This window comes from Condylura cristata, unplaced genomic scaffold, assembly GCF_000260355.1.
Source record: "Condylura cristata isolate star-nosed mole 26May11 unplaced genomic scaffold, ConCri1.0 scaffold00013, whole genome shotgun sequence".
Lineage (NCBI taxonomy): Eukaryota > Metazoa > Chordata > Mammalia > Eulipotyphla > Talpidae > Condylura > Condylura cristata.
The window spans coordinates 35,048,090-35,073,458 of NW_004567114.1; the positions used below are offsets into that span (position 1 = coordinate 35,048,090).

General features: G+C 35.6%; 2 protein-coding genes across 3 annotated transcripts in view; one reads left to right on the top strand and one right to left on the bottom strand.

Annotated features, from left to right (window-relative positions):
* Positions 1-598: 598 nt before the first annotated feature.
* Positions 599-13,870, bottom strand: SOCS4 (suppressor of cytokine signaling 4). Its single transcript, XM_012724633.1, has 2 exons — positions 13,607-13,870; positions 599-4,219 (listed from the first exon to the last, which is right to left on the bottom strand). The coding sequence occupies exon 2, from the start codon at positions 4,125-4,127 to the stop codon at positions 2,805-2,807; it is 1,323 nt and encodes a 440-aa protein (XP_012580087.1). The 5' UTR covers positions 4,128-4,219; positions 13,607-13,870; the 3' UTR covers positions 599-2,804.
* Positions 13,019-25,369, top strand: part of WDHD1 (WD repeat and HMG-box DNA binding protein 1) — a 50,987-nt gene continuing 38,636 nt past the window's right edge. The window contains exons 1-7 of one of the 2 annotated variants that reach the window (XM_012724632.1): positions 13,019-13,070; positions 14,246-14,338; positions 19,683-19,794; positions 22,057-22,208; positions 22,871-22,982; positions 23,148-23,198; positions 24,274-24,369. In XM_012724632.1, the coding sequence (XP_012580086.1) occupies positions 14,262-14,338; positions 19,683-19,794; positions 22,057-22,208; positions 22,871-22,982; positions 23,148-23,198; positions 24,274-24,369 (600 nt within the window). In that variant the 5' untranslated portion in view covers positions 13,019-13,070; positions 14,246-14,261. Of the gene's footprint in view, positions 13,071-13,978; positions 14,049-14,245; positions 14,339-19,682; positions 19,795-22,056; positions 22,209-22,870; positions 22,983-23,147; positions 23,199-24,273; positions 24,370-25,369 lie in introns of those variants that run through there. The other variant, XM_004681853.2, reaches the window with a different exon arrangement.

The following is a 25,369-nucleotide window of genomic DNA, read 5'->3' on the forward strand; positions in this document are numbered from 1 at the left end:
GGAGGTCTGTACTGAAAGCTTCAAAGAACAATAGAAAAGTCAAGTTTATTTCCTGATTAGTGCAGGATGATTCCCAAAGTGCAGCTAAGTGTCTGGTCCAGACTAGCTATTAGCAATTAAGCAGTTCCCTTTCACTGTCAAGGCTTTTCCCTGAGGTAATGCCTAAATTCTTAATTTTAATATTTTATCTTGTTTCTTTTAGCCCATCCTCTCTTACCAATAAGCTCGACACATTTTCACCATGCTGAATGCTCTCTCAACTCTGGAATTTATACGTTTCAAATATTCACAATTTCAAACTTAAGAGACAATTTATATTTACAACTTCCCACACTGTTCCTCTCAAAATACACTCATTTATTTTATTCGTATGTTCCAATAAAAATTTTTTAATGAGTTTTTCAATAGTGAATATTCTTCCAAATGTGTTCTCACAGTCACGGAGATTGTTTCTAAATCCAATCCCTTGTTAGCTTTCAAAAATCCTTTTTCCTTCACGGTAAACAATTCCCTTCATAAGTCTTTATATCCCTACTTTCCAGATTTCTTTTCACTGTAGAAAATACCAAAGAAAAAATACAAACCATTTCAGATTAAATGAATCTCCTTCTTGCTCATTTATTAGATCTACTTCAAGGCTGTATATGACAGTTGCAATTATTTAATACCTTGAAGTTGAAGTTGAGAAAGTAAGAAAGCCATTGAAAATATATCATAAGCAACTAGTCTGAATATACAAAAAGCTACTTAGATCTTGATTTTCATATAAACACCAAATTTTTACCATTATAAAAGACAACATAATTTCATTTTCCTTTATAAAATTACCCTTTAACAGAATATTCGTAAGCTAGTCATTCCTTAGGTTTTCCTGTACTAATAAAAAATTGTTTTTAAAAGAAAAATATTTAAAATAATGTTTCACAGAAACAGAAAGTCTTATTATCAAAATCTGATAAACTATAATTACGGGTAATCTTACCATAATACTAAATTTCTTACACCAAAGATGGATATTTAGGAAGTGTTAGGTTATTAACATAAACTCAGTGATCTACAAAAGTGTCAGAATAAAGATGAGGTAGTATGAGACTATCTACTTTTACAAAAGGGAAATCTCATATTTAGAAGATATATTTTTCCTGACAGTGGCTATATTCTGAGCCTCTTTATTGATGAGATATGCCGCTTTAGTAGCTACCTCTCACTGGAGTCAAGACAGTCTTGAGATCACTGAGGAGAAAAATGCAAAACATAATAGTAACAGAGACTTCCTTGTTTCAATTTTGTTATTAACAACTTACTTTAAAGTTATTATTGAAAAGAGCTATCTTTGTTAACTCCAAAACTACAGGAATGGAAGTGACACTTCAACATAAAAGCAACAATACTCAAGAAACATTTGTTCTAACTTAGAAATTTGAGGCAAATTTCTTCCGCGTAGAACCAGCTTCCTACATGAGCTAAACTAGCATCAAGAAATCAATTGACTATAATATTAAAAATGCCAATTAGTACAAAGGAATAGACGGCTCACCAGAAGAAACATCTGTCCAGGGAATTATCGATTCTTTAAAAAAAGAGGGGTTGGATATCACTCCATTAATCTTTATTATATCGGGCTAATGATGTTTCTAAAAATGCTTCCCTGTTGTTGGGTTAGTAAACTTAAAATGTTACCCTGTGCCCAGTGTTGTTCTGTTTGTTATAAGCCATGAAGCTTTCAAAAGGTTTTTCTTTTTTTCAAGTCACTATGAAGACATGTTAATTCTGAAGACAGGAATAATTATTTGAAACTTGAAGATCAAATACCATATTAAACTTCCTAAATAATTAAGTCCATGTTTATTTTTTGAATCTTTACTCAACTTAAAATACTGATTAGGTATTTTAATACTGCTTAGGTACTTTACGGAAAACCGTGGCTTCTTCCCAAAGGAACAGGCACAGAGTTTCTATAAAAGGGCTAAGCAGAAGTAACAGTTCATAAGTAAATAGGGAAAAACCTCACCATTGCTTTAGTACATTAGTAACTACTAGTCAGTAACAGTTATTTTTGAAACTTCAAGTAGTAAAGGAACAATATTTATGTTCTGAAGATGCTAACTTCAAGGTTGATAAACATCTATTCAAGAAAAGTAACAAATGACCCTGCCACATTATATAAAAATTAATGTCTGCAAAATGATAATTTTCATTTGATTCTACTGACCAGATCCAATATAGTAATCCTGTTTATAAGTTATTATTTAAAAACAATCAAGTCTGATTTTAAGATATTTTGTTACCTTTAAGATCCTTATTAGTAAATTACAAGTCAATCACATTAATACATTTGTGAATTACAACACTTAGCTTTACTCAAGAATTTTAAAACAATTCTAAAGAGTGTGTATGGGAAAACTATATTTTATGTATAGAAGTGCTAATGGATAGATTAACAAGAAAGCATTTTACATTAAAGAAAAGTATGAAATACAGATTATTCAACTGTGCTTGCAGTGCCTACCAAGTTTCAAATATTCTTGGATCGCTGCATATTACCATTAAGAAAAAAATTAAGAATACAATCTATATGATAAAAACAAAATCTAAACACCTAGTCAAAAATATTCATTAATCCTTAGTTAAGTATAACTTTATATAATCAGTGTAGCATGAGAAAAATAAACTGATCTGGAAGGAAAATTCAGGACAGAAATTTCTTCAACTGCCCTTGTAGAAAAAGTCAAAGTGGCATTAAGAAAAATAAAATGTTAAATGAAAATATGTATATAAATCATTCCAGCACACCTATCTCTTTTCTAGCACTGTTCTGGTGCATCAATCCTGAGTACTCTTACTTTTGATTTATAGTGATATTCCTTCAGATATAATTTCATAGAAGAAGGAATTGGAAGGGCATCAATGCCATCATAAGTTGTACAGTTACAAATCACTGTTCTGCATATATGCTGTAGGGAAAAGGGGAAAGTCCGAATCAAAGGAGTGGATAAAAGTGGTTCAAAGAACATACAGGCACTTGGGTCCTTATAATGTTCCAGGAGCCCAGTAATGTCAGGAGAATGGAAGACACAAGGATCATGTGCATCAAAGCTAAAGTTGTGATTCCACTGTTCAATTCTAGCATGAAGAGAACGACTATAACGTCTAAAACTAACAGAGAATAAATAGTCTTCCTGTGCAGAGTCTCGAAGTAAAAACGTACCCTCTGGTTTTCCTTCTAGTAGAGCTTCAGCTGCATATTTATCCATAACTCCCCAGTAACATGGATTGTTATTGATTTGAAGGAGGTCTGGTACAAGACGGTGGACATAATCAATCTGGGTATGGTATTTGGGTGGTGTTTCCAACTGCAAGAGTTCTTCATCCACTTCCCACTTGGGTTTGTTTCTCTTCCTGGAACTTGTGCAAAGTGTTATAATTTCATCATCTGAATCCATATCACTATCTTCTACACTATTATTTGAAACCAGGTTCATCACAGAATCAGCCATGGGACTACCTCTACACAAAGTGGTGTTGTTGGTTATGACACAGGGTTGAGCATTGGTGTGTGAGAAACAGTTTATCTCTTCTTCCACATTTCTTCTTTGTTTTAGTTGACCATCCCTTAAGTCACTCTGAGATAAGTCTGTGCTTGCCCATTCATCTGAATTGGGATTTATAGGAGCAGTGTGTCGTTTAATAAAATGCCACCTAAAGGCTAAATCAGATCGAGGTGGGAAAGGACACTTATCTAACATGAGTTCACTGATATGAATTTTTCTTTTAGATGGGAGCCCTGAAGAGTGCCGACTACTACAATTCTTTATTGGAAAACACTGTCCCACAGCATCTTGTAGTTTCTGTTTAAGAGATCGGCCTAAAAATCTATGCCCACAGGAATGATCTAAATCTAACTCGATGGATGAACAGCTGTGTTTTCTTTCTTGGCTCCTTAAAGGAACTTCAGCTTTTTCTATAGTATTCACTGCTTCAGCATCTGAACAATTTTCACTCTTTTTTGACCAAGATAACTTTTTTCCACTCCACACATAACCATCCTTTCTGTCAGCACTTCTACTTCGACTAGTTTTGGGTCTTACATCTACATTTTTACTATTATTTTCACTATTTTCTGCCATTTTAGCGAATGATCCACAAATTCCAGTGTTATAAGTACTGCTTTTTCAGTTTTTCTAGCAGGAAGGTTCTTCTGGGCACTTTCTGGATGTATCTACAAGGAAAAAAAAAAATTTAACCATTTGTTGTTTGTATATTTTAACCCAAATTAGAAACAAGATGAAAAAGCAGAATTAGGATAGGAAAGAGTATTAAGTATGTTGGATAGCAGTTCTAAGATATTTTTCCATTTAAATAAACTGTAGAGAGCCTCCCTGGTGGGGCAATGTGTTAAAGCAAAACACTATGAAGTTGCCACAGCCACTCAGCAGGAGTTCGATCCCGGGCCAGGAGTTGACACACATGGTGTGGCAGACCTCTCCTGGCCCACCTACTGCTCCCCTCAGCAGTGTATTTCAGTACATCTGCCTGTTCTGCTCCCCATACTCTTTCTTGGGTGAATCCTCTCAGCTCCCCGCATCCTGTCCTATGCTACAATCCTTGTATGCATAAATAAATAAAATAAATATATTTTTAAAAAGGATAAATATGAAAAAATTTCTATTGGCAATGCCTTTGCTATGAAAAATGAAGAACCAAAAACTGATTTGGTGGTGGAGATTCAGGAGAGGCAGAAGTGACATGGATGAGAAACAAGCCAATAGAGCAGACAAAAGTCCAGGACCCAGAGGCACTGCATGCTATAGAAAGTGTGGTTAGTGAGAACACAGGGGCAAGTAAGCTGGTTGAAAAGTTGCATAAGAGCAGTTAGAGCTCTCGGTGAAGAGGAGTTATTTATTTGGAGAAACTAAAGTAAGGGGTCAGGACACTGGATATAAGACATAGCTTAAAGGAGAGATTTGGGACTAAAATCAGAATAAAAGTTCCCTGTTTTCTTCTTACATCCAACTCCCATAACTCTAGTAGGAGTCAGACTTGTATTTCCAAATAGGAAAATAAATGGAAGACATTTTGCAGGATAAAAAGGAAAAAAGAAAAAACCTATAGTTGCTGACATCTGGGAATTCTCCAATGTAAAGCTGGCCAAATAACACATGCAGTCCAAAGCTCGGTCTACTCATACATCTTTCAGGCAGCCCGTGCTCCATGCACTCTATGATACTGAATGCTCATAAGTTATCGGTCATGAGGAAAGTCTCTAACATTAGTGACAGTGACAAAGTACTGGAGCAAACAGTAACTATGAGAGAAGCAGATAATAAAACAGATCCCTTCCAAATTAAGAGAAGAAATTACATTTTTTGCATGAGTAATAGGGGGTGGGGGAAAACCAGGGAATAAGAAAGTTCAGGAAATTAAAAATATGATTGCAGAAATAAAATATTCAATAGAACAGTTGGAGGATAAATTGAAGAAGTATCAGGAAATAAATAAGTTTAACTAGAAGAAAAAGTAACAAAATTAGAGGATCAATAGTTCACCAAAAATAATGGAGAGGGGAAATTTGTTTTAGTTATTATTCTCATAAAAATTGTATCTGTGCATAAACTTTGTAGTCAGCATTCGACCACAGCTGAAGGGCCAGCCTCCATACTGAAAGATTCCACAGTACCCAGCATGAAGGGGAAAATAACACCAAATTATATTATTCTAAAATTTTAGCACTCTCATGGGTACACGTTCATGTTAAATATTCTTACCACAATAAAATAAGTAACTAAGCCTAAAATAAAAAATAGTCTTCCTGAGAGGAAAAAAGAGGGAAAACAAAAGGACTGTACTAAATTAAGTTTTTCAACAGGAAAACTGGAAGCTAGAAGCCACTTTCCAACCTTAAAGAGACAACCAGCCTAACTACAAATCAAGTACAAGGTTAAAATAAACAAAGTTCAGGAGTGCAAAATACTCATGACTTTACCCTGTATTGTTTGATGTGCTTTTCCAAAATTAGGATGTAGACCCAAAACTAAGCATGTAACCCAGGAAGAAACAGCACAGGAGAGGGGAAACAGGAGGTACTTGGATGAAGAGGAGCAGCCCCAGATGAAGGAGCTGCTAGAGAACACTAGTCCATGTAACACAAGGACGCAGGCTCCAAAGTGGGAGATCTTGAGGGAAAAATTAGAACTGACTTTTGGAAAATTCAACTGAGGAGATAAGAAAGCAAATGGATAAAGAAGTAATTAATAACTACACACAAATTCAAGTTATACAAGAAAACAGAATTGCAAAAGTATCTAATAGTAAATGATCTTTACATATTCACCAATTGTGATACAACTGTCGTAAGAGAATAGAAAGAGAAGAAGAAAATTAAAAAGAGGCAAATTCTCACCTATCATAAGAGGAATTCTTGAATCAGGGAAGAGAAGTAGAAGCATATTGATTTAGAAATATTAAGGTAGATATATGAAGAGCAGTTAAAAATATATGAAACTAAATAAAAGGCTATTGCATTTCTTAGCTTATTGAAATTTTGTAGCTTTTAAACTTTTTACCTAGCAGCATAAATCATTCTGATAAATGTAATTAAAATTACCATGAAAATTTCAAACGAGGCATACCGGTATATAGAAAAGTGAAACTATCCATAATCCTACCACCCAACAATAGCCATTTTAACATTTTCATTACCTCTTTACACCCATATGCGAGGTTCCACAGGCATTAGAAATGCAGTTTGAATCCAGTCCAGCTGATTTTATACTAGCTGAATGACCATGAAACCTCTGATTGTTCATCTGTAAAAAGAGGCTATTCTCTTTTTCTTTTTTTTGCTATCTACAAGGCTTTTGAGGGTTAAATGAAATAATACACATAAAGTACTCAGCTCAGCTCCTAAATGTACTGAGTACTCAATACTAGATTCTTCAATGAAAGCATCTAAGCCAGTTTTATAGAAATAGTTCAAAAGAAATTACAGAATACCTGTCTCTAGCCCAGTGCTAATTACAAATTTTATGAACAAACATAATTTTCAGGAGATAATTGCTACAAAATAAAAATGGATCAATATGCCAGATATAGCTGAAACTCAACAGACCTGAAGCTGAAGAACAATTCTACACTCCCTCCCCCAACTAATTTTTAGACTTCCTCTATACAAGTTTACATGCCAATGTAACAGGTTTATTTCTGCAAGGTATCTTAGGTACCAATAAATCAAATGTCTCTGGATTTTAGTTTAATTGTTCTTAGATGTGCTAGTGTTGCAGGTGTCCATTAACTAAAGTGAAAGTAGCACCAGCCTAGATAAATTTTCCATTCATTTTCTCTTAAAGATTTAATATAAGTAAGTCTTTATAAATCTATAATATTTTCTAATCTTCTACCTGGCTGGTTATCTTTTTTATATCTATCACTGAATTAGAACCTTACATAAATTTCACAGTGTTATTCTTTTGCTAGATAACTGAGTTCAGGCTTCAGAAGTCCCACTTTTATATGGGCCAGAATGCCACATAATGTTGTATTCCTTAAAGCAGGAAGAACTTTTAACTTCTACTTAATTTGTCCAATAATTAGAAAAATGAAAATTTACTAATGTCAAACATTTGGTTGACACTCACTGTCGGAAAACTCCTTATGATAGTGTGATGTTCCAAAGGGAATAGTGGGAATGCCAAAAAGCTAAGGACTTGATGGCAACCTTTGTATTCTTTGTTTACTTTCAGTGTACCTCAAATGTCTGCATGCTGCTGGAATAGATTTGTAAACTATATTATTATCTAAGAGAATCTTTAACTTTTAATTATATTTTTAAAAAGTGAGTATGTGTAATACTTTTTAATTACCTTTTTTTTTAAAACAAGTCAATCTCATACGCTACTTACCAGCTATATTAAAAAATACAAAACAACATTTAATTAGTCACTTCATGGTATATGTTAATATTTTAATAATTGTGTGGGAGCCTCCCTGGTGGTACAGGAGTTAGTCTCAGCACTATCAAGCTATCACCAGCCACTGTGGAATGAGTTCAATCCCTGGCCACAGAGCTAACCCACATGGTACAGTAAACCTCTCCTCACAGTACAATTCCCAGTACTGTGCTTTAACCCGCTGCGCCAGCAGGGAGGGCCCTGATGAAGAGTTTTAATGTTGAGTTTTAAAAACTGCTTCGGTGTCTTGCCTATCAGTGTAAAATCTGAATGTAAGGGTTCTGAATCTGAACTAGTCCATCTGAACAACCTATTATAATGCTTGGAATTTTATACAAACTGATATAATATAATGTAAAAGATATAAAAAAGTAATTGGCGTTACTACTATTTTTCTTAGTGTAAATATCAGAGGATACTTTGAAACCAAATGACAAATCAAGATCTTTGTTGGTAGCTGTAAAGAAGTGTTTTTAAAAAGGGTGAAAGAATCACTTGGGGGAAGGCTGCTTTGCTCTTCATTAAATAATTATTTTTTTATGAAGACAGCTATATTACATTGCACTGGGGAGTACACAGTGACATTTTATTATTGTTGTTGTTGTTATTTCTTAATGAGCAGGAAGCAAATGTCTAGAAAACAAGTTTGTAAGTAGTCATTAGGTCCCAGGTTCTACCACCATTGTAATGACAGCAAGATTTAAATAATACTTAGTGAGTTCTACTGAACAAGGTAGTGAGGTTAAGTTTTAAGATATAAAACTGTTAAAAAGCCAATAATTAAAGTGTTAAATTTTACCTAGAAATTTTATTTGTATTCTCTATAGTGTTGGTTAATAGAGCATCACGGTACATTTACACTGATTATTCATTAAACAACTACTATACTTAAAGTGTTGATGCAATCTAAGAATAGAATTCATATAAATACTAAAGTAAATTTGACCCTGTAAAGATTAATTTATTATTCTACAGAAAGAATTCAAATAACTTTTTCTGGTAGTAATTCAATCAAGGGGATTCTTTATCAAATCTATGATTCCAAAGTTCAGCTGATGTTATGTGCCCCAAAACTCCTTGAAAACATTCTGATGTAGTCTGTGATATTTAAATTAGATTTTATAATTCATAATTCAAGACATTTGATCATAGCCTTATATTTGAGTTGGATTTTGTAGAAAAGACTTAGGCTCCACAAAAGGAATATACTGGATATTAGAGGACAAATGAATCACTTGGAATGTTAAGGAAATAACATTTAAGAAATGGATTGTTCACATGAGAGAAATTTCTGACCTTAAAAAGAAAAACAAGGCCCTCCCTGGTGGCGCAGCGGGTTAAAGCACAGCACTAAGAAGCTAAAGCCACTTCCACATGAGTTCGATTCCCCCCTGCCCCGGAGGTGACCACGTGGCGCGGCAGACCTCTCCTGATCCGCCCGCTGTTCCCCTCAGCAGTGTACTTCGTTGATCTGCCTGTTCTGCTCCCCATTCTGTATCTGGTGAAGTCTTTCGCCACCCCTGAGTCTCTGGCCTGTACCCCAGTTCTGTATGCACAAATAAATAAATCTTTAAAAATAAATAAATAAATAAATAAAAATAAAGAAAAAGGAATTACTGATTAATAACTAGTGCCACTACATTCTCCTTAGGTCCTCACTTTTTTTTCTAATAGTTTGGTTAGGCCAATGTCCCTCAATCTGTATTCTTGTGGACATCTGTTCTAAAATAGGGGTTTCCTTGTCAAACAAGATTAGAAACCACATTCCCCCTGAAAAATTACAATACAAATTTAGCAAAATGTCCAAGAGGTTTTAAGAAACTTGCTTAGACTGCAGTTTCCTATATTTAATTATCATAAATCCTTTGTGGAACAAATTTGGGGTAAACATGAACTTGGGCTAGCATTAAAATGAGTGACCATATCTGAGCATGCTAATAACTCAAGATAAATGTCTAAGAACCTGTCTCTGAAGGTTAACTTAGAGTGAAGAGCGAGCAGAGAATTAAGAGCTGGCAGTACATGGACTTGTGCAAGTAGGGGGACCAGCAGAGAATCTTAGAAACCAGGATAGTCAAGAAAAGCATTGTGATTCTTTAGGACTAAAACTAGGTTAGACAGCTGTACTTTTTCCTTCCAATTTGTAATTTTTAGTAATAGAAGGAACATATCCTTATAAATACATGAACTGTTACAGAAAAGCTTAAAAAATGAGGGGAAAACCCCCAACAATTCAATCATACCCAGGTGTAACCAATTTAGACATTTTGACCTATGTCCTTTCTCATGAGAACAATGTATATAAAGATAAAATTTTAAAGTTTTAGGTATGTTAAAAAATCATAAACCAGCCCTCCCTCCTGGTGGTTCAGCGGGTTAATGCATAGCACTAAGAAGCTCAAGCTACTTCAGCATGAGTTCGATACCCCCGATACCCTGCTGCCCTAGAGCTGAGCCACATGGCGCAGCAGACCTTTCCTGACACCCGCCCCCCCTCAGCAGTGTACTTTGTCCATCTGCCTGTCCTGCTTCCTACTCTGTCTCTGGTGACTCCTCTCACTCCCTTGCACCTCTGGCCTGTACCCAGTTCTGTATGCATAAATAAATAAATCTTTAAAAAAAAACATAAACCTACAGTTTTTCACTCTACTATGTTTAAACATGGTGTAGAAGAAACAGCATAAAGTACAAAAATTTCAAACATGGGCTAAACTTCAGACCTGACTAGCTATATCACCTGATAAAAAATTTAGCTTCAATTTTTCCAATGTAAAATCTAGATAATGCCACCTGTTTCATGTTTTTACTGCCAACATTAAAATGTATGAAAATTGCATACACTGAGCTTAATAAAAATGCATATTAGCTGCCTTACAATATTTCACAAAACTTTTCACATAGAAGCGAATTAAAAAAAAAAAAAAGACAGTTGGGAAAGTGGCAAAATAACTGAACAAGGAACCAAAAACCCTATTATAAGGCTAGAAAAATCTGCACAAAAACATACCTTAAACATCTTGGGTAAAGGAGCCTTCAACATTTCTGAAATACCAGAGTACTTTATATTACTCCTAATATTTAACAGCTTTTTTAAAAAAAATTTAATTTCTTTAAATATATTATGGATGTAAACAACCAAAATTATAATTAGTAAAAAAAGTAGTTCCTAGAAAGTTAACTTAGGAAACATATTTCAACAGAAATCTGTTGTTGTTTTTAACAGATTATAGGTTATTCTTTCCATCCCTTTATAATAATTATGGATGCTTACATTTAAATTTGGTTAATGAGTCTTACATATACACTCGCAAAGGGTCATGTGAGACTTAAGGTAAAAGGCCTAAGTTCTGTTTCTATTTCTGACATGATAGGTGTATGACCTTGGAAAATCACAATTTTTCATTGATTAATGGGAGATTATATCTGTCCTGCTGTCAATTATGCTATCAATGTAACAACACAAGAATCAAATATTGGCTGCTTTTTCTAAGCTGGAAAGTTGTTTCATCCTTTTATAACTCAGGAAGACTTGACATGAGGAAGAATTATTTATCCCCCAAAATAAACAAACTGATAAATTCAGGATACTTGCAGAGATATAAAAGCTGGTTTGAGTACTGTTTTCAATACTGTGTTCTCAGTTAACCTTATAGTCTCTCAGTCTTATCTTTCATGGAATTAAAGTTTTTATCAGGTACATGTTTTATTTAAAAGGCATTTTATTAAACTCCTTCCAAAAAGCAGTAGGCCTTATGATTAATAGGCCTCTCGATTAATCTCTATGATTATATAATATTTGTATCTTAGGCCTTTTTACTTTTGTTCTCACTGCATCAGGAGAATGGAAACAGATGCATGTTTCTCATCCTAGTGTCCTTGAGAATATTTGTGAAACCAACAATATTTGTGGTACTATGAGTGATCACAACTGAGCAGAACTAACCTTTATACTGCAATTGAATCTGTGACCTGTGCTTCATTTTTAGTGAGTTCATTTAGCTATCTATTCCTATTAGACATGCACTGGTAAGATAAATAGATTTATTTGGAAAATCCCCCCCATATATATATGTTATCTTAAATAACCAGACAATTTTGCTAACATTTAGGTTACCACACTGTTATTGTGTACACAGGTTACCACACTGTTATTGTTTGAATGTCTGAGTCCCTAAAATGATTATGAACTCATTGCAGACAATAAAATTTGCTGGTATTTGACTGCAATCACCAAACGCCTACCCAAAGTATCCCATAAATAACATAAAGCATTAATAACAATTTCATACATACATGAGTATTTCTTATATATAACATTTCAATGGAGGCAAGTATCATCTTTATTTCAGACATAAGAAATTTTTAGGAAAAAGTAATGAAGCATATATTCAATGTAACAAACGACTAATTGTCAGAGTTAAAATTCAAGCCGAGAGATGTTCAACTCTTAAGACCCAAGTTCTTTCATGATACATGTGAAATTTGTTAAGATATTTTTTTTTAATGGCTTGATTGCTAAGGCAAAGTGGGAGAACAGAGAATGGATACCATGCAAAGCTTTAGAGTCACAGGCATTATAGATATTATAGTTACAGCCTTTTATAGTTATAATTCTTTTTTCAATTTGCAGATTCTTATGCTGAGCTCTGAATAGTACTGCACTGAAATCTCATCATGAATTATTCAAGAGATTGCTATTCGAGTTCAACTTGAACCCCATAGTCTAACCAATGACATTAACTTGGACCCCCCATATATATATGTACTCACACAAATCAGTCTATTTTTAAAACACGAATTACCTACAAATATATTCAAGTCACTAAAAAGAATCATCTGTTTAATCTTTTACTCTTGTGGGAAATCAACAAGGTTGGTTATTTTCCCACAAATCCTAAATTCTTTTTCAATCACTTTCTCTTTTTTGTATACCAAATCTCAGCAAGACTATGTGAAACCCTAGGACGCAAAACCACCCCTTACACAATGACACATGGAAAGAACAGTAATTTGTGCATTTCCAACTTTTCACAACGGAAGGAGATGGGAAAACAATGGGGAATTCCCTACAGCGGAAAAACACCTCGCGTTTTTGACAGACGCCAGGCCTGACTGAGACTAAAGGTGCGTACCACAAATAATCATTAGCAGTGAGCGGGTCTACCAACATGGAGAACGTGCAGACACAAGAATAGCACAAACTTAACGGCAACACATGAGCACAAACTGCAAGAACCAAATGAAGTAGTCAAAAATACACTTCAGTTCCAGCTCTTCTAGATCTAAATACGAGTTTCAGTGAACTCAAGGTGGGGTCGAGACAGGGAAACCCACGTTATTTTCTGAAGGGATATGTAAGAAAATTCAAAGAAAAAGCGTTATGGCACACGCCATATCTCCAGGGACCGGGAAAAGAGATTAAGTCTGCCCTCTTTTATCGCCATAGAACTGGTAAGGCGAAAGAGCCAAGGATGCCAAGATTAAAGGGCTGAGAAGTGTATGGTCTTCCCCTTTTCTAAAGACGTCCCCCAAATCGTACTTATATTCGGCTCCCAGGGAGGAGCTGGACCCGGATGTGGTTGCCAGTGAGGGAAGCCTGCAAGGTAGAAGCAGACCCCTATCTGCAAGGCCAAGCAGTAACCACCCTAACCCTTACTCACCTCCCAGAGCGCAGTTTAACTGGGGCTGTCGGAGTAACTGCCGCCATCACCGTCGCTAGCGCTCTGGATTTTCGCTGAGAAGGGAGGCCCAGCCATTCATTCACTTCAGGTAGATCCCACGAGGCGGATGTCTTTCAGCATGCGCCAACCCCACGGCGCAGACTTCCCGTCTCTGACCGCCTCCACCAGCTTCCCAGACGCTGCCACCGCTTCCGTGTTAGGCTCCCTCCCTTTCTTCCTCACTCCGGCAGCAACCGGCTTTCCAGCTCGAGGCCGGCGCGTTGCTGACGCCACCACCCGGCGACCTGGGTCTGGGACCCGATGGGCGTGGGCGGGCCGGCGCAGGCGTGGTGCGGACAGCACGCCGGAGCGCGGGAAGCGGCGCTGCGCGGGTACTTGCAGCTCCTGTCCTTTCCTGGGTCCCAGAGCCTCTGTCACCTCCGTGAGTTTTCAGCCCCACTGCGGGTGTGTTCCCACCGCGAAGCGAGTCCTCTTCTAGCCTCACTGTCTGACATACTTTTCACTGTATCTTGGGTGGGGGGGAAGAGGGCTGTCGCGAGGGTGCCCGGCGGGAGACTAACCTCCCTTCTGTAACTTCTGGCTTTTCTAGCCTTTATAGAGTTTATAAAACATTTCCAGGTAGGAAAAGGAAAAGATGCCTGCCACACAGAAGCCGATGCGATATGGACATACAGAGGGACACACAGATGTCTGCTTTGATGAATCTGGAAGGTAAGGTACTTTAGAAATAGAACATTTCGGATATAAATATTTGCACATTTATTCTTACATGTCACATAAACAACCAACCTAAAAGGACTTATCCAGATAGGGAGAAATTAGGTTGAAATCTAAAAAGGTACACTATAATTTCCTCACAATTATTGATTCGAACTGTTAATGATAATTTGAGTGTATCAGAGTTAAGGAAGGTAAATCCTCCAGAGGCGCTGGAAAGGTGAATCTCTCCCCGTATTTTCCATTGTTCATTCTTCCCCAACAATTTGCCAGGTCACTATAGCTTCCTACTTATCAAATTTAATGACTGGTCCTCTTTCTGTGTTTTTATTACGGTGCTATTACCTTTTTTTGTTGTTTTCAACGATCTGGCAGCATTTTTTTCTAATTTTTCTCTACTTGACTCCTAAATATTTTCTCAGCGTTATTTGGTACTTGAATCTTTCCAAACTCTGTTCCTGTGTAATACTGTCTAATCATGTGACTTCCATTGTCACTTCAGTCATTGAAAAACATTTGCATGTCTATTCTGCTCCAAGCTTGTGATAAACTAACGCAAGTAAAGCAAAATTCTTTCTATAATTTTCCATAAGATCTTTTTGGTTTGACATGGAACACAAATTAATCACAACAATAATTATACATTGAAAATACACTAAAGAATATTAAATGATACCTGTAATGATAAGCATATATGAAAGGATGGCTAGGGAAACAAAATTCCTATGCAAGATTTTCTGGGCTTTACTAGGAATTTGTTTTTATTCTAAAAGCAGTAGAAGGTATGCATATAAAGAGAGAAATATGATCAGACTCTTGATGCATGGAGGATGAAGTAGAAAAGGAGCAGGAGTGAATATATGGAGTCTATTAGGAGGTATTAGTCTGGTGGAATGTGATGGAAGCTTATATCAAAGTAGGCATAAGTCTAGAAAACAGAGACATATTCAGGAACTATTTAAAATCAACAAGAAGGATTAGATACCCAGGATGAAGGAGAGGAAGGTGTCAGGGATAACACATTTCTGGATATTACATGTGGGGAATTATAGTGCCACTCGCTGAATGGAGAGAATACATTTCAGAGGTAGGTTAGGGGCTTTGTGATTATGAGTTTGTATTTGTACATGGTTGGTATAGGATTTCTTTATGATACCTAACTAGAGGTGTACATATTTGGATAAATGTGTCTAAAGCTCAGAAAAGAAAAGTAAGCTAGAGATAGAAATATACATCTTTAATTGATGCCTCCTGGAATTCAGAATTGAAGACTTCACCAGAGCTCTAAATGTGGGAAGTTATCAACATATAAATAACATTTAATGACAAATTTGCATGAAACCAAGGGAAACCTTGGGAGGGAATGAATATAGTTAAGAAATGAGCTTCAAGGACTAAGCTTTGGGGCACTCCATAATATTTAGAGATCCAGTGAGAAGAAACAAGCTGAGAAGACTAAGAAGAGTGGTTAGAAAAAAGTAGAAAACCAGGGATGCCTATCAACAAGTCAGATGAAGTAAGCATTTAAGGAGGAGGAAATAAACTCAAAGGCTACTAGTGGGTCAAGTTGAAGACTGAGAATTCCCCATGACATTAGTGATGTGGAGACCATTGAGTTTTTTATGGAGTGGTAAAATGAAAGATATTTTACAGTAGATTCAAGGAAAGGAAAGGCTTAAAGTTAAGGATGATCACCAGAGAATGAGAGTGGTTGGATAGGAATATTGATTGGAAACAGGTTTTGTTTTAATGAAATATTATAGCATATATGTGAGTGGAGAGTTCCAATAGAGATAGTTGATGTCATAATAGGAAAAGGGAGAATTACTGGAGTGATGTCCTTGAGTAGGTAAGGGGGCCTGGGATACAGTGCCAGGAGAGATGTTTTACAAATTTAAGCCTATACCATGTCATCCTGGTAGAGAACATAAATTTAAACAATTAAAGAGGAAATCTCAGAAAATTTTCCCTACAATTCAAGATATTCCAAAGTGTGCAGTTATAGAATTTGAAAATTAAATCATTCATCTTTTTAACTTTGAATGTACAGTTTATTCAATTCCTTACTTGCCTTTGTAGGGATATATTTTTTTGTCATAATGTGCATAAGCTTTGTTTTCATTAATTGCATGTCACTAAAAGCTTCAAAGGCTAAAGTTGAATTTTTTTTTTAAAGATTTATTTATCTATGCATACAGGAGTGGGGTACAGGCCAGAGATGTAAGGGGTGAGAGGATTCACGTAAGACAGGAACAGAACAGGTAGATGTACTGAAATACACTGCTGGAGGGGAGCAGTGGGCAATTCAGGAGAGGTCTGCCATGCCATGGGGGTCACCTCCCTGGTGGGAGATCAAACTCATGCTAAAGTGGCTACAATAGCTTCCTAGTGCAATGCTTTAATCTGCTACACTACCAGGGAGGGCCCAAGTCAAATGCTTGATTAAAGATTTAAGTGATTTTGAACCAAATGCAACTGACATTTAGAGAATTTGTTTCCACTAATAATAGTAATATCATAAATGTACAACTCTGGGATTTTATAAAGTAACTTTTCAGAAGCTCAATATTAAAAAATATCTAATTCATGATAGGCAGCAGAGAAAACATCTAATACAAGGTGGGGAAGTATTTTTGTGTAGGATTTAACATCAATTTATTCCAAAAATTTTTTTCAATTATAAAATTATCTAAAAATTTGACAGTTGTCACTAATGTTTTGATTGAATTGTGAATCAGTTATGAATTTGAATATAATTTCAATACCGCTTCTTTTTTATAGATTTTGTATCACTGTAAAAATGAAGTACTTTATCTTTAGGATTGAACTTTTCAAATAAATTCAGGTAGAATTCCCAATCATGTCACATATTTCACTTTCGATAGAACAAAATTCTAGAAGTTTTACTTTGTTTTCTTGAACTGAAGGGGAGAGGAGACCGTTATTGGAATTCGACAAATTTTCTGTTTATCACCTCTGATTACACTGATATAAAAATCAGTATCATTTAACTGTTTGAACATTTCTTTTGCTAATGGAGATAACACATTAATGACTACCCTGTCACTTTTCGTACTTGCACTAGAAAACTTGGGAAATGAGCAAAATTAATCTGTAATAGCTGTTACTTACCTTAATGCTACACCTGTCCAACAACCAGTAAATCCTGTTGTATTTAGATATAAAGTAATTTAACTAAATTAAAGATTCAGTTCCTTAGTTCTACTAGCCACATTACAATTACCTAGGGGACAGATCATTTTCATTATCTGGTACTACTGGACAGCACTAAATTATTATAAAAAGTTATGCTTGATAAGATACTTTCTGCAGCTACAGAAGCATGGTTTTCAGGCAGACTCCAGGTAACTTCTGTCATAACTTATAAAGTAGGTGATAATACTTCTTTAATAAGAGTTGTGTGTCTTCTGACTCACCAGTGACTGCTGTTATCACTGTAGCCCCCACTGTTAGCATTTTGTTCAAGTTAAACTTTTCATTATTAACTTATTTCTTTTTATTTATAGAAGAACTGGGGTGTAGGCCAGAGGTGTGTTGCGTGAGAGGTTTCGCCAGAGACAATGTGGGGAGCAGAACAGACAGATCTACTCACATATACCGCTAAGGGGACCTGCAATTGAGACCAGAGATGTCTGCTGCGCCATATGTGGGCTATTTTCCTGGTATTGAACTCTGGCCTTCTCAAGCCCAGGTGGTGACAGTGCTAAGACTTAACTCCTGCGCCACCAAGGAGGTCCCATTATCAACTTCTTGAGAGGCACAGATTTTATATTTAGCTTTTTATTCAACATGGTGTTTTTTTTTTCCCAGTTCATTTCTATTGAAAGGGGTTCTGTTTATTTGCAAAATTTAAACAGATGCAGTGATAAAATTGATATGTATTTAGTTTTATTTTCACAGTAAATGACAAAGAAACTGGGAAGAATGTTTATCCTAAAAGCTCTTCAAAGGACTATTCAGCTCTATTTCTTGTATATATTTCTCATTAATTTTAAGATATTTCACTAACTTCCCACTGGCCTCACCACTGATACCTTTAACTTTTTACATCTGCCTTACTGCATCTGGCTGATCCACCAAATGGGATGACTATGAAACATTTTTGTATAGCTCTCCCCAAGAACTCATGTGTGACTTCAGTTTTATCAGAGAATACCTATGGTCCTTAAAAGGAGGTGTTATATTGCATCAAGAAAGGATAAAAAAGGGGAGATGGATTATTAATGGTAGTCTTACAGATTTACCCATGTATTAAAGAGGAACTCTCTTCATTTTACACGTTATACTACTGAACAAGATTATGGGAAATGCTGGAAGTGTAAGGAGACATCTGTCACACCCACACCAACCAGTTTTGATGCAACTTAAATAATATGCTTTAAAGTGAAAGACTAACTGCAAGGTTAGCTGGCTTGGTGCCAAGCCAGCTAGACTTACAAATCAATCAGGAGGGTCCTGGACAAATTGAGGCTTAAGGTCTTCATATTTATTTCCTCTAGAGGGAGTCTAAGCTCCTTACTTTGGCGTTAAGAGCATCTACACAGGATAACCCCAATTACTTTGTCCTTGATTTTCTGTACTCCACTCAATAAACTCCCCCAAGTTTAACTACAAATTTTAGTTCATTTGGTTTCATCTATTTGGAACTGTGTTTTTTACAAATCTCAGCATGTCTGGTTCCACTTGTTCTTTAACATTCCAATGTAAATATTATCCTAATTTTCCAAATGGGGGTTCGTCTTTTTCTGTAGGACATCTACAGTTCTTTATGTAGATTTTTGCCATTTACCATATTATTTCTGTATTTTATTTGCTTCTTACCTGTCTACATAGGATGCATACTGAGTGAATGAAAGCACCCAGAAGACAAACAATCTTCTTTAAAAACAAGATCTGAGTGATACCGATAGCCATTTGAATAATCAGCTTTCAGTTTTGGATAATTGTTTTCTTGCATCCATCCATTTATTCATTCAAGCATTTATCAAGACTTCACCATGTCAGAAATTGCCTTGTGCTAAAGCATAATAGTCATCTACATAGGATGGGCTATTACAGAGATTTCACACTCATCTTTGCTAATTTATTACTAATTATGCCATGGGGGGAACTTAAAGAACATTGAAATTACTTTTTCATTTTAAGTAAGAGGCTAGCAGTTGTTAGTGAGGTTTATGTATGCAAAATGAGGAAGCATTCACTAATAGTTTTATTTTAAAAAGAAGATAGAGTTAAAAAAAGAATATAAAGTTTCATTCCGAAAACATTAATAATTTTGAAATTGGGTGACTTTTTAATGTCTGTGTTTCCTTCACAGTTATATTGTGACTTGTGGAAGTGATGGTGATGTAAGGATTTGGGAAGACTTGGATGATGATGATCCCAAGTCCATAAATGTTGGAGAAAAGGCATATTCATGTGCTTTGAAGGTAATACAAACAATGATATCAACTGACATCATATTGCCATGGTACTGCAATGTGGTTTTTATGCTTGGATGGAAAGTATTGTTATGGTTTTTAATATAAATTGTGTCTTTATGCTTGTTTCTCTTATGGAATAACAATATTAAAAGCAATAAAGCAGTGACTTTCCCAAAAATTTAAAGGTAAAATCTGATTTATTAAAGGTATATGAATTTCAATGGTGATCTATCTAAAATACTTACAAATAATTACCTTTAAGAAAGAGGTTTAAATATTCTTTTTTTCCCTTTGAGGGAAAACGTGGTGGCACTTTTCAGGTTTTTTTTTTTTTTTTAATTTATTTATTTGTACATACAGAACTGGGGTACAGGCCAGAGGCTCAGGGGTGGCGAGAGGCTTCACCAGAGACAGAGTGGGAAGCAGAACAGGCAGATCGACGAAGTACACTGCTGAGGGGAGCAGCGGGCGGGTCAGGAGAGGTCTGCCACACCATGTGGTCTCCTCCGGGGCAGGCGGGAATCGAACTCATGCAGAAGTGGCTTTAGCTTCTCAGTGCTGTGCTTTAACCCGCTGCGCCACCAGGGAGGGCCACTTTTCAGGTTTTTAACTTATTCAGATAACTTGAAGAATTGGAACCATTTTTAGGGCTCTCCCTGGTGGCACAGCGGGTTAAAGCACAGCACTAAGAAGCTAAAGCCACTTCAGCATGAATTCGATCCCCGCCCTGGAGGTGACCCACATGGCACCACAGACCTCTCCTGACCCTCCCGCTGCTCCCCTCAGCAGTGTACTTCGTCTGTCAGCCTGTTCTGCTTCCCACTATGTCTCTGGTGAATCTTCTCACCTCCCCTGCACCTCTGGCCTATACCCCAGTTCTGTATGCATAAATAAATAAATCTTTAAATTAAAAAAATGAACCATTTTTAACTTTCTCAAGATAAAGACACATTTATCATTTTTTAAAAATATTTATTTAGAACTTAAGTTGGTTAAAATTTTTCTTATTTTCACATTTGAATTAACTATCAGCTTCTCACTATTAAGTTAGTATATATGATTTGTTTAATTACATTAGTTTACAGTGTAGGCATTATACAGCACTTTTCACCCATTTTCCAGTAATTGCATCTGAAGATAAGGGTATTATTCAGAATTGAATCATTTAAACTGTTCTTTGAGCAGAAGTATACATCTTCCCAAATTTGCTGAATATAGTAGTGTCATTGTTATCACCAGAGTTTTTTGCCCACTCTAGGAGCAGGTGCTGTAGATAAGTAGGGTCTATGTGTACAAATATGACTGGGACCTCTTGGTATAGAATATCGAATGCTTTCACTAACAAATTTAATGGTTTTTTTTTTTTTTTTTAGTTATTTAGTCAATTAATAATTTGGCCATATGACTTATGAACTTGTGTGAAGTTGGTACACTGCAATTTAGTCTCTTAGGACTTAATACCTGTTGGAGAAGTAATAAAACTGGTACAAGGGGCTAAAGCGTAGCACTATAAAGTTTTCTGCAGCTACTGTAGCCCAAGTTTGATCCCCAATTCATGTTGCAATAGACCTCTCCTGCTTCGCCTGCTGCTCACCTCAGCAGTGTATTTCAGTCAGTCCACCTGTTCCGTTTCCCACTCTGTCTCTGGTGAATCTTCTCACCACCCCTGCACTTCTGGCCTGTATCCCCGTTCTTGTATGCATAAATAAATGAAATCTTAAAAAATAAAATAAAACCAAGGGAGGTATGTGAAGCCATGACCATTCATGATTCCAACTAAAATCTTTATAAAGTAGTGGTGTCTGCTAATCATTTCCAGATATGAAAACTTTGTTTATTTAATACTTTAAAAAAGGAGCCATGAGCAAAGACTTCTGATGATTTTTTTTTTTTTTTTTTTGTAGAAGCATAGTGTAGGCACCGTGCCCATGCCTTCTGAGTGGTTTTTTTTCTTGTTGAGACTCGCTGTGTTTTCATTTTTTATGATGTGTGGGAATCCTTAAAAAATAAATATTTTTCACACCAGAAGTAAAGAAAACTCAAAGGCTGGTAAAGGGGGATTAAGTTTTTCAAAGATAACAAATTTTTCTTGCTATTAGACATAGACAATCTTGGGAAGTTGTACAGTGAGTAATAATTTTCTCTTGACATGAACTACATTTTAAGATACTTTTACAGTTATTTTTTTTTTTTTTTAACTACGGAGAGACTTTCAGTCCATTTGGATTTGTGTTGCCAGTATTTGTGTTGCCTTTATTTTTCTTTTAGAATGGAAAATTGGTCACTGCAGTATCTAACAATACTATTCAAGTCTACACATTTCCTGAAGGAGTTCCAGATGGTATATTGACTCGCTTCACCACAAATGCAAACCATGTTGTTTTTAATGGGGGTGGTGCAAAAATTGCTGCTGGGTCTAGGTAAGACTATTATATATCAAAAAAGAACATACTGTTAAAACAGAATGGTCTCATTCATTGGTTTCAGGGTAACATTTTCAGAACTGTTCCATATTTACTTTTGTACACTATTTTTAGTCAATTTTTTTCCTAAGAAAGGTTTTTGAGGACAAACTTATGTTCATGAATTGAAAAATATTGCTTTGCATATATAGCTTTTCAGTAGATTCTGGAAAAAAAGATTGGGGAAAGATGATAGCTTGATAAATTTTAAAATGAATTTAGGTAGAACCTGGACTATACAGTCAGGCTATTTGCTGTTTCCCTTCAAGCTTACTGACATGGGGGAAATGTAATTCGTTGGTGTGACGGAGTAAAAGGCATAGCGCTTTCTAAAATGGCTTTAATTATATTAGGAAGTGGAAGCTTGAGATGTAAGTAAGGAAGCCACTTAGGAAGTATTTGTATTTTAACATAATGGAAAGGCTTGATTTGTGTTTTTAACAACTTTGTAGAGCAAAAACAGAAGGTAGTAAGTCACTAAATTTGAGTATCAGATCATACAAGTTGCAATAAAGAAATTATGGCATTTACTATTGTGATTTTGAAGTATTTGGGCCATAGCTTTTAGGAGGGACTTTTGTATTGATATGTATTCTTATAACTACTTTTATTATTTATAGTGATTTTCTAATCAAAGTTGTGGATGTAATGGATTGCAGCCAACAAAAAACATTTCGGGGACATGATGCCCCTGTGTTAAGTCTGTCCTTTGATCCTAAAGACATCTTTCTGGTAATTATTTTTGCTATTTACATATTTCCTGAATATGTTTTAAATTGTAAGAAAATTAGGACATTTTAGACCATTGATAAAAGGCTGTTCGATTTATCAGTTAAACTAGTTTCTATATGGCATTAAAACTGTAACTATAGAGAAATCTGTTGTTCATTCCTATAGGCATCCGCTAGTTGTGATGGATCTGTCAGAGTGTGGCAAATTTCAGATCAGGTAAATTTATCAACTTGAATTTAAAATTTTTTGCCCATTTCTGTATATACTAGATGTTAAAACCTGTATTACCAAGCCAAATTAATAATATTTTTCTTTGTAGTATTTTGAAGTAGCATTAGACATTGTTTTTTTGTGATCAGTTTCACACAGAATCATTGGGGAAAATTCAGTCACTATACATTTAAAAACTACTATGTGTTGGAATGGAAATACTGGAGATAGAAAAATAATGCATGGGCTAAACTTGCTTTCAAGAGTCACATAAACAACTTATACTAACCCAGTCCAATAAAAGTTTGAAGGGAGGCCCTCCCTGGTGGTGCAGCGGGTTAAAGCACAGCACTGAGAATCTAAAGCCACTTCCGCATGAGTTCGATTCCCGCCTGCCCCGGAGGTGACCACATGGCGAGGCAGACCTCCCCTGACCCGCCCGCTGCTCCCCTCAGCAGTGTACTTCCATGATCTGCCTGTTCTGCTCCCTACTCCGTCTCTGGTGAATCCTCTCACCCTCCACAACTCTGGCCTGTACCCCAGTTCTGTATGAATAAATAAATAAATCTTTAAAAAAAAAAAAAGTTTGAAGGGAGATGTGAAAAGATTTCCCTTTGTATTGGCCAAGGGGACAATTAATTCTTGGCCTTTCTAGAGATGATGTGGCTAGTAGAAAAATATCCCCCACAACTATGCATCAGTAGCCACAGTTCCTTCTCCTGATTCGTGAACTATTTAGGATTGGCCTTGATACCTTAAGATTTTGTAGTAGATCTCTCAAGTCATTTTGTGAATATTTTTAAGATTTTAATATATTGAGATTTTGTAGATATATTTAATAATTATATTGCTTATTTATTTTATAAAGAAATGTTTTAATTATTTAAGGCATGTCTTCCTTATGCCTCTGAAGGATTTACTCTAACTTAGATAACTTATGAATCATAATTAGATTTAAGTGAATTACATTGCCTTTTTTCTACATACCAATTTGTAGACACCATTAAATGTTTTCAGTCTTGCATATCTTTTTGGAAGAATTTGGATAAAGGGAAATAAATTCTCTTTTCTTTTAAATCAGACATGTGTTATTAGTTGGCCACTGCTACGAAAATGCAATGATGTGATAAATGCAAAATCAATCTGCAGACTTGCTTGGCAGCCCAAAATTGGGAAAGTAAGTGACTCTTATTTTTCAACTTTTTTGTTCTTATAATTTGTTCTAGTCCTTGTCAACTTTGAACCTAGGTAGATTTTTAAATTGTAACTATTTCATTTGGATTATGAATTTTGGAGCCTCCAACAAAGCAAATTAACATTGAAATGCTTTAAGAAACATTTCAAATTACTAAAGATTCTTTTTGAAAGTATATTTTTCATGAATGAAGTAATTTTATATTCTTTACACTCGTGTTTAATGAGCAACTCAGAAAACAATGTTTTATGCCACTCTTACCGCTGGTAAGATATAAATATATAAATATAACATTTTGGAGGTATTAGCTAATACAGTTACAAAACAGAAAGATATTGAGAGGTTGAAGAAAGAAGACTGTCCATTATTTGTAAGTGGAATGCTTGGATACAATGAAATCCAGAGAAATTCAACTGGGTGGGGATGGAAATATTGCTAACAAGAAAATTCAGTAAGGTAGCTGGAAGCAAAATTAATGTATGAGGCATATATTAATTGTATACAAATAAGAGCCATTTAGAAAATATTTTGGGAGAAAATAATGCACTTATTGTGAAATCAAAGAAGATAAAATAGGTAGGGATAAACTTAACAAGAAATGTAAAAAGTCTGTTTAAAGAGAACTTTAACATTCTACCACTGTGAGTAAAAGATGATTTGTTAAATAGAAAACTATATCCTATTTAGATTCCACATCATGTAAATAAAGATGCTAGTTCTTCCCTGTATTAACATAGTTTTTACAGCATTCAAAAAAGTATCAGGAAGATTTTTGGGGAACCAGACAGAGTTGATTCTAAAGTCATATGGAAGGCGCCTCCCTGGCGCCACAGTGGTTAAAGTCTCAGCACTGTCAAGTATCACCAACCACTGTGGAATGAGTTCAATCCCTGGCCAGGGAGCGACCCACATGGCACAGCAGATCTCTCCTGTCTCATGCGCTGCTCCCCTCAGCAGTGTATTTCAGTAGATCTGCTTGTTC